Source organism: Scomber japonicus, chromosome 1 (assembly GCF_027409825.1).
Source record: "Scomber japonicus isolate fScoJap1 chromosome 1, fScoJap1.pri, whole genome shotgun sequence".
NCBI lineage: Eukaryota > Metazoa > Chordata > Actinopteri > Scombriformes > Scombridae > Scomber > Scomber japonicus.
The window spans coordinates 4,475,112-4,491,383 of record NC_070578.1 but is presented as its reverse complement, the minus strand read 5'-3'; the positions used below and the strand labels follow the sequence as shown (position 1 = coordinate 4,491,383).

The 16,272-nt window shown below is 38.9% G+C and overlaps 1 protein-coding gene across 1 annotated transcript in view; it reads right to left on the bottom strand.

Moving 5' to 3' along the window:
- ccdc102a (coiled-coil domain containing 102A) overlaps nucleotides 1-16,036 on the bottom strand; it is a 43,109-nt gene extending 27,073 nt beyond the window's left edge. The window contains exons 1-4 of the mRNA XM_053337921.1: nucleotides 15,674-16,036; nucleotides 13,489-13,908; nucleotides 5,188-5,432; nucleotides 2,080-2,188 (exon numbers count right to left, since the gene is read on the bottom strand). Of these exons, the coding sequence (XP_053193896.1) occupies nucleotides 2,080-2,188; nucleotides 5,188-5,432; nucleotides 13,489-13,908; nucleotides 15,674-16,036 (1,137 nt within the window). The remainder of the gene's footprint in view (nucleotides 1-2,079; nucleotides 2,189-5,187; nucleotides 5,433-13,488; nucleotides 13,909-15,673) is intronic.
- Between the last annotated feature and the right edge of the window lie 236 nt (nucleotides 16,037-16,272).

Below are 16,272 nucleotides of genomic sequence, written 5' to 3'. Positions count from 1 at the left end.
CCTTGCTTATCTTTCAAAACAGCCATCATCACCATCCACATGTCTCTCCCCCCCCCCCCCCCCCCCACTGCTTTCTTTACATTCACTGCTTTTACCAAACTGGTTTAGTGAGCCCCTCCATGAGACCCTGTGCTTATTGTGTCCTTCCTCCCCTCCCCTCTCCTCTGCAGGTCTGGACTGCCCCCCAGTGGTGTAAAACCGACGAAACAGCAATGTTGCAGTTGTGTGTGCTCATACCTCTGCACACTGTTAACTAGTATCCAGGGAATGTAAAAGTGTACTGATATATATTATTAATAGTATGTGTTTTTATCTTATTATAATTAATGAAAGCTAAACATCAAATATCACAGCAACCTTTTATAGTTTTATACGTTATTGCTAATTGCTTTCTGATCTGTGTAATAATATAACTATATACTATCTTTTTATATCTACCTCTGCTGTTAAATTTTTTAATTGGAATACTAAAGTAGTAGTTTTGTATGATTGATTTATATGTGGAACCAGGCTATAGTGAAATATTTGTAGCACTCAAAGTGCTTTTTATATATTAGTCTATTGTATATTGATAATTGTCTTATTAATATACTGTCTCATACAAAATGATAGAATTTTCCTGAGGAGAAAATACATTTTTAAAATGTGGTTTAGGTGATATTATAGGATTTTTTTTTTTTTTTTTTAGTGAAATAACTTTTATGTCTACTGACTTCTTCTGAGTTGTGTTTTTGGATGAGAACCTTTTTTAAACTTTACAATGTAGTCTAACCTAGTCCAAAACTTTAAAAAAAAGTATTACTATCCTATATGATGGAGAAAAACAGCAAATCCTAACACTTATGAGACTGAAACCAAATACATTTTTTGCATTTACAATAATGAATTAACGAGTATCAAAATAGTTGTATTAGTATCTACTAATTGATTAATTGACTAATCACTGAGACTCTACTCTTCACAGCTGAGTAGCTCTGCTCTACATAATAGTTTTCTATGATATCTTGTGTAATGTGTATTTGTGTTGGATGGGATTTCCTTGACTTGTCACAATAACTACTTTTGTTGGACGATATATTGTCTCAGAAATAATCACGATAAACGATATTATTGTCATTTGAAGATCATTTTATACCACTGATATAATGATAATATAATAGTATAATAATGTAAGTGGGGTGGGGGGTAGGATTGTAGAGTGGATGCTACACTTGTGTAAAAACACAGACTGTCATTATGGTTGGGGACAGAGTTATTTACCTTTAATCTGCACACAGTGAGGAATGGAGGACACTACTTGTTTAGCCAATGTGACATGAATAGACTCTTAGCTGCTAATGTGAAGTGTGGTGATACTGAGGTCAAAAAATTATCAAGCTCATGTCCATGTATCATATGACAAGTCCATATATAGACATGATGATGTTGATTATAATGTTACTGTATGATAAGTCTATTTTATTGACTCTAAATGGTCTAGGTCTAAGATTTCTCTCATTAATGTCACTGCTTTCCATGTTTTTGTCTCTTATCGTGCCTCTGCCAAGTCTTCTGTTGATCTGGAAGCTTGTACTATACACAGTCATGCATACATGATACATTATACAAATCTGGGGGTGTGTAGTCTCTGCTGGAGGCTAGCAGCTCCTGCCTACAATACGAATGTCTGTCCAATCCAATATGTCTGCAATCCATCCAATAGTTCTTGACACTCAAAACCAAAATGTGGACCTTAATGGTGGCGCCAGAGGAGTCAGGGGACCACTGAAGTCAGTAGGATACAGTGTCTGGAGTCCATGAATGTCTGTACACAGTTTGATAGCAATCCATCCAATAGTTGTTTCATTTCAGTCTGTAGTTGAAGCAAATCAAGGCCAGAGCCAACATTTGACAACAGCAGTCTGACATCTGTGTAAACTGAAAGGCCAATCCTTCACTGACAATATTGAAGTACAGAAAGTTTATCATTTGCTTTATTTGATCAAACACTACCAGCTAATACCGTTTGTAGAGGAGAAGTTGACAGACAAACATCTTGCCAGGACAGGAAGTAGAAGTGACCACACAGATGTCTCTCACCTGTTTAAAGGCTTCCTGTTTGCTCTTGCTGAGCTCCTCATATTTAAGTTTCCACTGACTGAGTTCAGCCTCCAGCCTCTCGATGCTCCTGCTCAGAGCCAGCTTGTCTCTGGGGGGGGGATAACAGGAAGACACAGCACACATTAGTGAATTTAATACATCAAGCTGCTCTACTGCTTGAGTGGGTTATTATCGGAGTCAGCAAATGCCTTCAAAATGGATATTTCACATTATACCGTCTATAATATAAGCCTGTTCGCTTCTATCCGGGAAATCTCTAATGAAATGTTATCAGCGTCATGATTCCAGCATACTATACTTCAAACTGTTTGAGCTTTTTTCTTAAAAATTAACGAGTGAGCAGACATCCATGAAAACAAATGAGTGTATTTCACAGCAGAGAATGGAATGAGTTAGCACTGAGTGTGACAAGGTCTGGCTTCAGTTAGAACTAAATCTAATCAGCTCTTTTCCAAACCACAACATAACTATCAAGTCTAACATTTCAGCCATAAGACGCATATTTTAGCACTTTGCTGGCTTCCGCTCATCATTTCAGGGTCGCAGCTGTAAGTAAGGACTAAAAGGTGTAAATCAGGGGTGCCCAGACTGTTTTGGCATATGAGCTACTTTTAATTTTGACCAGCTATGAATGATCTACAAACCAAAAAAGATAAATCCCAAACAAAAGAAATGAAAAGAGAGTTTGGTTGGTTGGTTGGTAGGTAGGTAGGTTGGTGAGTAGGTAGGTAGGTAAATAGGTTGGTGAGTTGGTAGGTAGGTAGGTGAGTAGGTGGGTAGGTAGGTAGGTGAGTAGGTAGGTAATAGGTTGGTGGGTAGGTAGGTAGGTAGGTAAATAGGTAGGTGAGTAAGTAGGTAGCTAGGTGGGTAGGTAGGTAATAGGTTAGTGGATAGGTAGGTAGGTAAATAGGTTGGTGGGTAGGTGGGTAGGTAGGTTGGTGAGTAGGTTGGTAGCTAGGTGGGTAGGTAGGTAATAGGTTGGTGGGTAGGTAGGTAGGTAAATAGGTTGGTGAGTAGGTAGGTGGGTAGGTGGATAGGTAGGTAGGTAAATAGGTTGGTGAGTAGGTAGGAAGGCCGGTAGGTGGGTAGGTGAGTAGGTGAGTAGGTAGGTAGGTTGGTGAGTAGGTAGGTAGGTAGGTAGGGTAGGTAGGTAGGTTGGTGAGTAGGTAGGTAGGTAGGTAGGTAGGTAGATAGGTGGGTAGGTGAGTAGGTAGGTTGGTGAGTAGGTAGGTGAGTAGGTCGGGAGGTGAGTAGGTAGGTAGGTGGGTAAGTAGGTGGATAGGTAGGTAGGTATCTTTATTGATCCTCCAAGGGAGAAGTTCAAATTGACACAACAGTAGCTGCATACTGATGAAAGTATAAATAAACATAAAATAAAACAAAATATACAAAACAATCTCTATGGAAAATAGGTGGGTATGTAGGTAGGTGAGTAGTGGTGGGTAATAAGTTGGTGAGTAGGTAGATGGGTAGGTGAGTGGGTAGGTAGGTAGGTAAGTAGGTAGGTAGATGGGTAGGTGAGTAGGTAGGTAGGTAGGTAGATGGGTAGGTGAGTAGGTAGGTAGGTAGGTAGGTAGGTAGGTAGGTAGGTAAATAGGTTGGTGGGTAGGTAGGTACTGTAGGTGGGTAGGTGAATAGATAGGTGGGTAGGTAGGTAAATAGGTTGGAGAGTAGGTAGGTAGCTAGGTGGGTAGGTAGGTGGGTAGATGGATAGGTAGGTAGGTAAATAGGGGGGTGAGTAGGTAGGAAGGCCGGTAGGTGGGTAGGTGGGTAGGTGAGTAGGGAGGTAGGTAGGTGAGTAGGTAGGTAGGTGGGTAGGTAGGTGAGTAGGTAGGTAGTTGGCTAGGTAGGTGGCTAGGTAGGTGAGTAGGTAGGTAGTTGGCTAGGTAGGTGAGTAGGTAGGTAGGTGGCTAGGTAGGTGAGTAGGTAGGTTAGTGAGTAGGAGGGAGGTAGGTGAGTAGGTGGATAGGCAGGTAGGTATCTTTATTGATCCTCCAAGGGAGAAGTTAAAATTGACACGACAGTAGTGATGCATAATGATGAAAGTGACAAAAAATGAAAGTGACAAAAAATAAACATAAAATAAAACAAAATATACAAAACAATCTCTATGGAAAATAATCTGCAATTATATTACTTGCAGAGCTGGTAGTAAGGCATGAAATAACACCAAACGCCCATTCTGTGTTCTTCACAGAAAAAAACAGTGAGCTTAGTTACCAGAGCAGAATCGCATATGAGTTATATAAACAGTCTCACATTGTGTCAGTGCAGTATTGAGTTATGATGAAGTTTGTGATGGCCTTGGGATTTCGGGGTAGTAGAGGAGTTGGGTTGGGAGTGTGTCTGTGTATTTTTCTTTTTTCTTGTTCATTTTGTACACTGCCGGGATTAGAAGGTTGATGGAAGGGAAACTAGGGGTATGGGGAGGAATGGTGATTTTTCCACTTTTTGCTGTATATCATAATATGATATACAGCAAAAAGTGGAAAAACATTATTATAGCCATATATATATATATATATTATATATATATATGGCTATAATAATGTTACTCCCCTCCTGTAAAAAAAATCTCTCTCTGTCTCTGTACTAGACTATTTATTTCCATTTTGCATTCTGGGTTTGACTGACTGGCCGCTCATACATGTCAATCAAGTCCCATGTGAATTGAGTAGCAGTTGCAATAAGGAGGGGGGCCAACAAATTTGTTTCTTTTTTTTTTGAATGTCAGATGATCTACAGTACCAGCATAGGCTTTGTGACTGACTGGTGGACTGCAATCACTGAATCAATAAATCATCCACAGGCTGGTTGAACTCTAGCTTGACTTTTTCTTAACTACAATATAGCAATGTTTTAGACTTTAGGTGTTATATAATGCAGGTAGGCTGGCTCACTAGCAGATTCTTCCCTGGAAGGAAGGTATAAATTATGTCTTTAGGTACTTTGTCTCAATTGGCTGCAAACAAAATCCCCCCCTTAGTAAAGATTGATTGACTGAATAACAAAACAGTTTTTGTGGGGTAACTGCTACACCTGTTGTAATGCATCTTTCCTACAACCCAGATGGTGTGCCTCTCTTACTCTCTCTCTTTCAGCAGGACTTTCTGGGACTCGTCCAGGCGGAGCTGCAGGGCGTTCAGTTTGCTGGAGTCTTCCTCGGCGGTGCTCATGTCGTCCCACAGCTGCCTGCTGCGTTCCTGCCGGCTCAGACCGCAGAAGGAGCGCGAGCCAGCCGGGTTGACGCCACTGCTACCGCTGCGGCTCTCCCAGGCCTCCTCAGCGCCCTGGGCCTTCGAATGCAGGACCGAGTCCAGAAGCTCCAAGTCCTGAACGAGAGCGAGAGAGAGCGAGATAGGTAGGTAGGTAGGTAGGTAGGTAGGTAGGTAGATAGTTAGATGGATAGATGGATAGATGGATAGATGGATAGATGGATAGATAGATAGATAGATAGATAGATAGATAGATAGATAGATAGATAGATAGATAGATAGATAGATAGATAGATAGAGAGAGAGAGAGAGAGAGAGAGAGAGAGAGAGAAGAGAACATTAGACCACCATATCAGGTTAAAAACATTTACAGTGAGTTTACAGCAGGTTAAAGGTGGATCAGAAAGTGACTGATTGAATGTTTGTTTCAAAAAATAAAAATATAAATAAAAGAAATTTAAAAAACAAACAAAAAATTACAAAAATAACTAATGAAATGAAGCATAATACAGTGATATCAATTTTTAAAAAACCCTCTTATAAACAAACTAATACACATGCCTGAAAAGGAGCAGAAAGAAGTGAATCCTACCTCTTCCCCACTATCCATAAAGGTAATATAATGTAATATTTCTCTATATATTCACTTCATTTTTTCCACACATGTTGTCTTATATAATACATACATTCATAAATACATATGAATTAGTATGAAATGAATTCCTAATAATTTTTTATACACATTACATCACATTTTAACATTGACTACTTATTATTATCTATATATAATGGTCCACAAAATATATATTCCTGACAGGTTCCGATGAAATTCCATAGGAAATTAATGCAGGGTATTTTTGACCCACCTACGGAAGCTTGGAGTAGTAATACAAAAACTAGAGTTTCGTAAAATGTATAAAAGGTAAGTTAAACATTTAAATGGCATGATATCAATAACATGTTTTTTGAGGAAAAGCTGGAATATGAAATGAAAACTTTTCATGAAGATATTGCAAGAAAACAACCTCACTGGGTCATTTTGACCCACTCATGCATCTAAGGGTTCAAGTATTCAAAGCTGCTCATCAATAACATGTAACCACTTTTTAATGACTTGTCATAGTGTGAATAATCTGAATAAAATCCTCTCTCATGGTATGACTCATTTTATATCCATATATCATCAGTGAGTCTGTTTCTGGGAAATCTGCTGACAAACTGGAACAGATTCAATTACTAGACAAAAAATGTCTATTTTTGGCCAATCCAGTGAAATAAATACAGCATCACAAATAATCAGATATAAAGTATAAATGTCATCATGTCATCATATGAATGCTAATTCAATTAAACTGATTTTGACTTATTTATTTTCCCCCTCCTTTTTGTTGTTTTTGTGTTTCATGCTGTGTTGTATTTTTCTGTTGAGTTTTTCATCTGCTTTACAAAATAATTACCCTTTTTTATATAAATGATAATGATGACATTAGGTGTATGAATTAACATGAACAACACATGTTAATTCATGCACCTAATGTCATCATTATCATTTATATAAAAAAGGGCAATTATTTTGTAAAGCAGATGAAAAACTCAACAGAAAAAAGAGCGGAAAAAAAGAGAAAAAAAGATTTTGGAGCAGTCTTGCTATTCTAAATCATAGTGAGACCTCGCCTTTAATATCTGATCCAAAGTCTTTTCAGCAGTTTTAGACACAAGTACTGTAATCTACTATAATGTTCTATAATCACATTGTTGTAGTGAACTGTAGTGGAATGTTATGCTGTACAATGTTCTGTGGGAGAAGTTCTCTCTCATGTTTCTGTCTCCATGTCCCTGAAACAGTCCTCTGAGGAACATTTATCCTCCTCACGTTACACAAATCCTTAAACAACATCAGCAGGGAGAAAAGCTTCTTTTCAGTCTTTGTCTCAGTAAAATGAGCCACATCTCCTGTTCAGACCAGAGTGAGGCTGCCAGGGTCCTTGCTGTTCCCCACCACTCCCCTCTGTTCCTCCCGACCACGGTTGCAAATCAAACCCTTTTCTTATTTTTTATCCGAGGAGATCATCTTAAATTTCTGCCAACTTGTTTTCACAGCAGAACCCTGAACCCCTCGGGTGGCTTCTCATGACCAAACATTTTCACATCTCTCTTTATTTAATGGCCTTAACAGAAATTAAATTGGAAATGTTGAGCTTTTCTCCGCTCGCCGCAGTAAATCTGTCTGCTTTGGCATGGCCACGCTTAAGATCTGAACATTACTCCACCCTGCACAAACATCTGCATCTGCCAGATGTAAAATGTGAGGTCTCTCCTGTGGGCTTCATAATGCTGTGTTTCTTTAAGATAATCATCGCTATGCTCATAAATATCCATTTCTGAGATTTGTTAGGTAGCCAAGGACGAAAAAAAAAAAATCACATGATGGATGCTGAGAGTAGTTCATGTAGCGGCAGCAGCACAGAGCTCCTTTGTGCTGCTGTGACATGATGGAGATAGAAAAGTGTAACAGGGTTTTGATGTTTTGATGCATTTTAACATGCATGTTTAATCATATGATGAAGTCAAACCTATCATTAAGACAAAGAACACATTATGTTTGACACTATTAATTTCCAGACATAACACATAACATGTGTCAAAACATCATTAGTGGCACTTCATGCAAATAAGATGAACTGTAGCTGGACACATTTATTACTGAGGTGTTAGTAAATCAAACACCATCAACTGAACAATTAAGGAATGTGACAATTTATTCCTCCTCATTCTGATACAAACTGCTTCAATACAAGCCATGATATGATCAAACACTACCTTATGGCACATTCAATTGCGTTGGTAAGTTGGAGGATGATATTGCTGTGTTCAATTTACACACACGTCACAACTGGATTAAACATGTTTATCCTAATTCAATATTAAATTCTCACTTTCAGAATATAAACAGTGTTTTTCGTTGTTCTATTATTATCATTATAATATCTAAACAGCAACTTACTACTCACATTCTAAAATTCTCACAGCTGTCTAACTGACGGGTGTAAAAAAAAACAATGTGAAGGAAAATAGTGCTCCATCTTTTTAATCTAATGACATCAGCTGCCTCAATGTATGACGTTACTCCCCAACTTCCCACTGACAGAACTCCAGACATATTTATGGGGAGAAGGATTTTTTTTTTAATGCTACAGTGCTTGAGTGGTGAATGCGTTTCCTTCCTCATGAATCACTCCACAGGATACCTTTCATTCAGGTTACATTACAGCTGTTAAACACTGGAAAGAAGAACCTGAGTGAAGCTGAATGAGCATCACAAACACAGATTAAAAGCACTCACAGAATCCAGTGGGAAGAGGTCAAAGGTCATTGACCTATTCACCTGAAGAAGGATGGGAGATGTGACTAACACCTCTGTCATTTGGGAAGTGGAGCTTAACACTTAGATTATTAAAAAAACTCCATAAATAAACTAGAGAATTATCTAAACCACACGCACCATTAAATCTCATTATAATTAGTATAACTGGAATATTTCCACACCCACGAAATGCAATATTTTTAATACTTGGCATTCTTTTCATTTTCATCATATCTGTGGTTGCTGAGGCATTTTTAATTAACAAAGCTGTGATGCAGCTGCTGTTATTACAGGCCATCGCCAACAGAGGGACCCAGTGTGTAACAGACGTTTGTCAGAGAAACCACCCTCCTGTGCCACATGTGGAAGTACTCAGTGTGTGTGTGTGTCAGTGTGTGTGTGTGTGTGTGTGTGTGTGAGAGAGAGAGAGAGAGAGAGAACCAGAACAATGGAGGGGAGACAGGAAATGAGGCTGAGCTTTGTGCGAGCAACAGTTCGTGGGCCGGTGTGAGACCACCTCTGCTGCCACCGCTGACAAACACATAATCATTGGTTTAGCTGGAACGCTGCAGCCGGCCTCAGACTGTGTGTGTTTCCGTGTGTGTGTGTGTGTGTGTGTGTGTGTGTTACTACGGAAACCCCGTCTGAACTAGCTGAAGGTCACGTCTGATAGGCAATGACACTGATCTTTACTTGCTGCTATTTTAAAACACACACATTCACCTTCATTATGAGGTTACAGCTCATGCACAAGTAGTATGCTTTCGTGTGTGTGTGTGTGTGTGGTGCCAAAAAACACAGAGGGACCCACCGCTGTTCTAAAACACACGCTGGGAGCTCAGTTGGACCCAGAGTGAGGAGGTCAAAGCTGTTTGTTATCAGATGGGCTGACAGAGTGCTACTGCTCTACTGTGTTCAGTGTGCTGCTCATTCCACACTAAAGTGGGTCACTCATTTATCACACAGATGGAGGAAAATACCTGGGTGACATGTTGGACACTTGACTAATCGTTGATGCACATATGAGAGCAGACTGACCTGTACAACAGGCCTCATGTTAGAAGCTACTGTAGTAAGACATGTGTTCTTTAGTTTCAGGCACAAGTGGACCAAGAGAATTTGCAGAATTCATCAATTTCCTCTTTATTTCTTCTTACAAAGATGTGACAGTGTTCCACACCTGTACTACTCATGCAGTGACAGTCTGCCTATCTAACTATGATTATTTTCATTACCATTTATTCTCTCAATCAATCAATTTTGTAATAACCCCTTTCTCTTTTCTCTCTTATTTTACTTATGCATTTAATTATTTTATTCATTTACTTTTTTTAAAAATTAATTTTCTAGATTTCAAGATTTTTATTATTCTTATTTTCTTTTGCATGCATTGGTCTAAATTTTTGTCTTTTAATTTGTTCTTTTTTAATATACTGAATACCTTTTCTTTATGTTGTCTTTTTCTGTCTTATTTTAAGCTTGTCAATCAACTCATTGTAAATAAGCACTTTGAACTACACTAGCCTGTATGAAAGCTGCTAGATGAATAAAGTTTGATTGAATTATTCTGTCTTCATTACTTAGAGCTCAAGGTGATATCTTCATGTCTTCCTTTGTCCAATCAACAGCCTCAAATCTAAAGATATATTTGTTTTTACTATCATGTATGACACATATAACAGGGATTAAAGTAAGAAAAGGTCTGTGAGGCTGAAAAGCTGTTTATTGTGTACAATGTAGTGAATGAACTGCTCTTTGTGTGAAATCAGCCACGGTTCCTTTGAACTTTAAGCTCTGATATAAGCTTCAAATCCTCACACTGGGGAAGCTGCAAGCAGTAGATGTTTGGAATTTATCTTAGCAAAGTAGTATATAGTAGTAATAAACTGTGTGTACAATTATTAATAAAAAGAAACATAAACAAGCAATGTGTTTATGAAAGAGAATATGGAAATGGAAGGATTTGGAAAGTTTATATAAATACAATCAGACTGTGGCTTTAACAATAACTAACATATGAACACTGAATAATATATAATATAATAAAATAATATATTGGTTTTGAATGTATCCACTGGTCACATACAAGTACCCTTAATGTACTCACACTATGAGTTATCCATTTATTATAATTACTCTGAGACATACTCTTACTTTGCTGATATGATATTGATTTTGAATGTTGAACATTTTTAGAGCAGTGATTTCAATCCAACTGCAGACTAACAGCGCCACCTCTTGGATAACGATGCATACTAGTCTGTATAAAAGTCAGGTGGACACAGTTGGGATTGTCCTTGCCAGCAGCAGTGAATCTGAATGCCATGATGAAAACTAAAAAGGGATCCCGTCTGATTTAAAGCGCCTCACCTCTCAGCAGAGGGACTGATCCCCACTGGCCGCTGTTCAGAGGACGTTAAGAGGACATGAACTAACTCAGTCCTCTTTGATAGCTCTGATCTGACTGAATAGTTTTTACCCATTCTTATTTTACCAGGGAAAACAAACCCGCACCTTTTTAAACACGATCACATCATCATCATTATCATGGAATTTTCCAGGACACAATTCCAAAGCTAACAGTACATCTCTGCTGCTGATGCTGCTGATGCTGCTCCAGGAGCTGCCGGCACACTTTAACTTCATCTATGACCCATTCATTTCATCACTTACCAAAACACTATACTATATATAGATTTTTGTGTCTGTGTACTTTGTGTATCATTGTCTTTGTCCATAATATACGTCCATGCTTTATATTTTTTATGTGTGTGTTAGGTCTGATTAAAGATGTGCTTTAGTTGATGTTTGATACCTTCTCCTTGACCCTTCAGGTGAACTCTGCAGTGAGGAGCTTCTCATGTAACATGGCTGGAGTTTGATCATCTAAGTGGAAACACAGCAGCCAGTCTGGCCTACATTCACTGAGGATCGGGCCACATTATTGTCCACACAGCAGCTCAGGATGTTTCATCTTAACAGCAGGCACACAGTCACTGGTGCTCATCTCAGTGGTGGAAATAATTTAAGTATGTTTACTCAGGTAGAGTACTTAAGTATAATTTTGAGATACTTGTACTTTACTGTAGTATTTCCATGTGATGCTACTTTCTACGTCTCAGAGGGAAATAATGTACTTTCTACTCCACTAAATTTATTTGACAGCTTTAGCTACTATTCAGATGAAGATTTGACACAATGGATAATATAGCACGCTTTTAAAATACAACACATTGTTAAAGATGAAGCCAGTGGTTTCCAACCTTTTTGTCTTTTGAGGTTTTAGAAAAAGCAGTATCCTTTCACAGTGTTCACTTACACACATGACAGCAACTGACTGGATGTAATTAAGTATGTGAGACAAGATGAGAAATTCAAAAATATGTTAAAACTAGTTTTAAAGCAGCATCAGGTTGGTTAAAATGTACATTTTGAATTTTTGTTGGTTTTGTCATTTGAAATGACATTTAACCATTTTTTACCAAAAGTAAGACTGAATGCTCCTGAAAATATCAAATGGTGTAACCACAAAAGAATGATACATATTACATATTGTATCACCTACAGTGTATTTAAGTGGACTTATACTAATAATGACTTCATTTAAACCATTATGTAAATGTTTCCTGATCTCCATGATTCTCCAGATTAAATATAATATTTAGAACAATTGTATTCCATTCCACACATGTAAGATCATGACAACTAGTTGATATGGTGTTTTATTGAGAATTTACTGTTTTTAAGCAAGTTGAATTATTTAGTGCAAAGTTTTTATGGTTACAAAATGGATTAAAAGCAGAAATTTCATGCTGAGTTCACAAAAAAAGAATGTGTGTAGGTTATTCATATGTTTATTTTCACATTTGAACCCCTTTAAATTTGACTAAACCACATGGACACAAAAAAACCTCACTGATCCATGTGTCAATCTTGCAGCTCCTGAAGTCCAGGTTTCCCAAAGCTATCAAAGTCATTGTGTTTGATAGAGACTATATACATGAACTATGCACTATAAACTATCTTTATGTCTGTTGTTTCCATACATGCTGTTCCTGCTTCAGTCTTTCACTGATTAACATTTTTAGATGATACATGCAACATATTGACAATTCAATAGTCTAACTCCATCAAACCCATGATTTATCCATTATTGTTTATGGATTTATTGCTAAAAGATCCTAATGCATTATGCCAGCTACATCTACAGCACAGAATAAACAAAGCCAGAGTTTCTTAACATCACAGAGTCACACAGTAGACTCAGTGTGATGCCAAAACAAACAGGTTGAATTCATTTCCCTCTCTGAAAAACATTTACAAACTGGACTTTTTCAATAGTTTGAGATCAGTATTGTTTGTATTCATGTCTCCTTCATTCTCAGCACAGCAGTGTAAACTATCAGCAAGAGTCTGTTTCACGTTAGCCGTGTGCTCGTGCATATACACGTGCACGCTCTTACTACAAACAAAGTGGGGACCAAGTCATCATAAAACAGCTCCACTGAATAACCACAGTAGAGATAACATTGAATGAGTGATGTCATCTTGTTTATGGATTTATAAAGTGATATTTAATCATATTATAACTGATATATCTGATGAACTAGCATATTTGTATGTTTTTGTGTGTTGTTTTGTTTTTGCCTTTTATTTTGTTTCCTTTTGGTTTTTTTGTTATGGTCTGTTATCAATATTTTATTATGCTATGTAAGTCAAGCAGAAATTTGTAATATAATTTCTAAAATGCAAAGAAAAAAAGAAAAGAAATAATATTAACGTCTAATCTAATGCACGCTGCACTCTCACCTTTTGTTGACCCATCAGTTCTGCATCCAGGTCCACGTCCCTCACTGGTTCTGGTTCTGGAGACCCAGGCGGTCCCTCTGCTACCCGGTCCAGCTTACATTCAGTGTGGACCTGAGCAGAGGAGGTGGAGGAGGCCGGGGAGGATGGAGGGATGGATGGAGAGGAGGAGGAAGAAGCGCCGTGAGGTGGGTGTGCCGGGGAGGAAGAAGGAGAAGCAACGGCGGTTGGGGCAGTGGCAGGAGAGGCGAGAGGAATGGCGTGGTCTCCGTGGAGACGCAGCGCCTCCTGCCGTAGCGTCTCGTTTTCCGAGGCCAGTTCCTGACGCTCCCGCCGGACGCTGGTCAGCTCTTTGGTGAGGGTGTCCAGACGCTGCCTCAGCTGACGCACCTCGTCACGGGCGCGGTTACGCTCAGCGCGGACCTGGAAAACACAGGAAATTACCTCATCAATCAAAACACACTGATTCTACTGAAGATCTAACTCTTTAATAACAAAAACAGCTGATAGATAAACTGTTTAATTACAAAAAAAGGATAAACCACTACTTAAAACTGCTAGTTACTGTAGATGTTATTACATTACTCAAACAGGAGGAAATTATGCATTTGTTAGGGACTATTTTCAGCGGAGGATTAATCCACATTTAGTGCTCTAATGTGTATTTTCAGCAGCAGGACGGTGTGTGTGTGTCAAAAATGTTCTTTTCAAGGAATTTGCTGACAATAAAGAATATAATATCACCTGACTTCTTTCATTTGGAAAAATGGTGGCTTTAATTAAATATTGAATTTTCTCAATAAACATTCTTTTCCTGTGAACACAAAGTTCTTTGAGTGGCCTTAAAACATTCATCATGCTGTAGTCACCAGGAGCGCAGAGAGAGACGCTGATTAAATGTTATATGACATCATTTTTATGAGACAGTTAATGGGGCGAGTGGGGAGGGGAGCGGGGTCCCAGTTTTGTCAGCACACGGCTGATAGGATACTGCTTCCTGCCAACGCTTACACACTGTTCCACTGATCCACAGCAGGCTGCAACACTGAGAGAAACACAAGAAAAGAAGAAAGAAAGCAGGGATGGAAAGTCTAGTTCACACCTTTACTGGATGGAGTCTAATCCTAAAAATCTATTCAGTGGATTCTGAGTTGAAATTATTTGAATTCATCATTATTCAAAATATTCTTAGGTCAGGCATTCACCTTCATGCTCAATAAATTCAATAATTTCAATCTCTTGTTTTAATCTCTTTTTTAAATTGTTATCATCATTTAAAGCTTCTCTTATCTCTCTGGTAATCATTTAAATTGCTTGAATGATGTATGTAATGTGAAGGGAGCAGCTCATAGTGATGACTCTGCACTTTTAGCATCTTCCAGCTCATTTGTTTTGGTTTTATAGGCCACGACTTCACCATTTTAGTTCACTCATCAATATAATGCCACACTAGTCAGCTGTTCAGCCTCTGATTCATTTACTGTAAAGAGAAGCATTAACAGCATTATGTCATTTAATTACAAATAAATATACGTGTAATCTGTTACATTTACTGAGAAACAAATGTGTCATTAAATGACAGTTACTGGTGGAAATGTTGATGATTATAAAGGAGGTTACATCTGAAGTCACACCTCATTTTTTAATATTTACTGAATACATATATTGCTGTTTTTAATTCTTTGAAATCAATATTTTTTATATTTAGTAAATAAATCATGATGTGGGCTTATTAGCGCACACATGGACTTAAATGGACTCACAGTACCAATTAATCCCTCTTTTTTCATCAAATATTTTTATTTTATATTCATAAATCTACATGAACTAATGAATACATTTTACAATGAGAGATAAATGTTGCTTTATAAGAAATGATCTCTCTTATAAATCATGTCAGTATCCATGAAAGACAGCTGATTTTGGTGCTTAATGGGAACACTTATCCTAACAGCTGAAAACATTGGTTAGAACATTAGAAAAGTCATCAAATGTAATAAGTTACATTACTTTGATGAAGTCATTGAAATAGTTACATTACTCATTACATTTTAAACAGAGTAACTAGTAATCTGTATACTATTACATTTCCAAAGTAACCTTCACAACCCTGATCAGGAGTGAGTGGAGACCAACCCAAATTATGAAGCATCACATCTTAAGGCGTAACCATAGCAACGCAACCCACCTTGCTCCATTTCTCCCTCCAGTTGGCCGTGCAGTCGGACCACCACCTCATGGTCTTCTCCATCTGTGCAGCTCTGGCTCGAGCCTCCTCCAGCTCTCTGAGCCTCAGCTCCTCCCTGCTCTCCCAGTCGGCCCCTGCTACGTCCCCCATGGCCCCCAGGCCTCCCAGCCCGAGGCCCCCCAGCCCGGGCGACAGCAGCAGCGGTGGGCTGGAGCTGGGGGTTCCTCCGGTGGGGCTGGGGGTGTGAGTGAGGCTGTCCGGGGAGCGGATCCCCCTATCGGACCCCAGACCCAGGCTGCACAGCAGGCCGCCTCCGGATGACTTGCCGCCGTCGGACAGGTGGGGGCTGGGTGTGTGGTTCATGGCAGAGGCGTGTGTGCGTGCGTGTGTGTGTGTGTGTGGAAAAGGACAGTGAGGAGGATGAAGGGGGTTGGGAGGGGGGGTGGTGGTGTGTAGGGAGATCAGGAGAGCCTCATCCTCTTCTTCTTCTGATCAGCCTGCAAGACACAAACACACACACACACATTCAGTGAAGAAGAAAATCAAATAAAGTGACCACACATGAAAGTATCTCTGCTCTCTGTCTGTCTGTCTGCTCC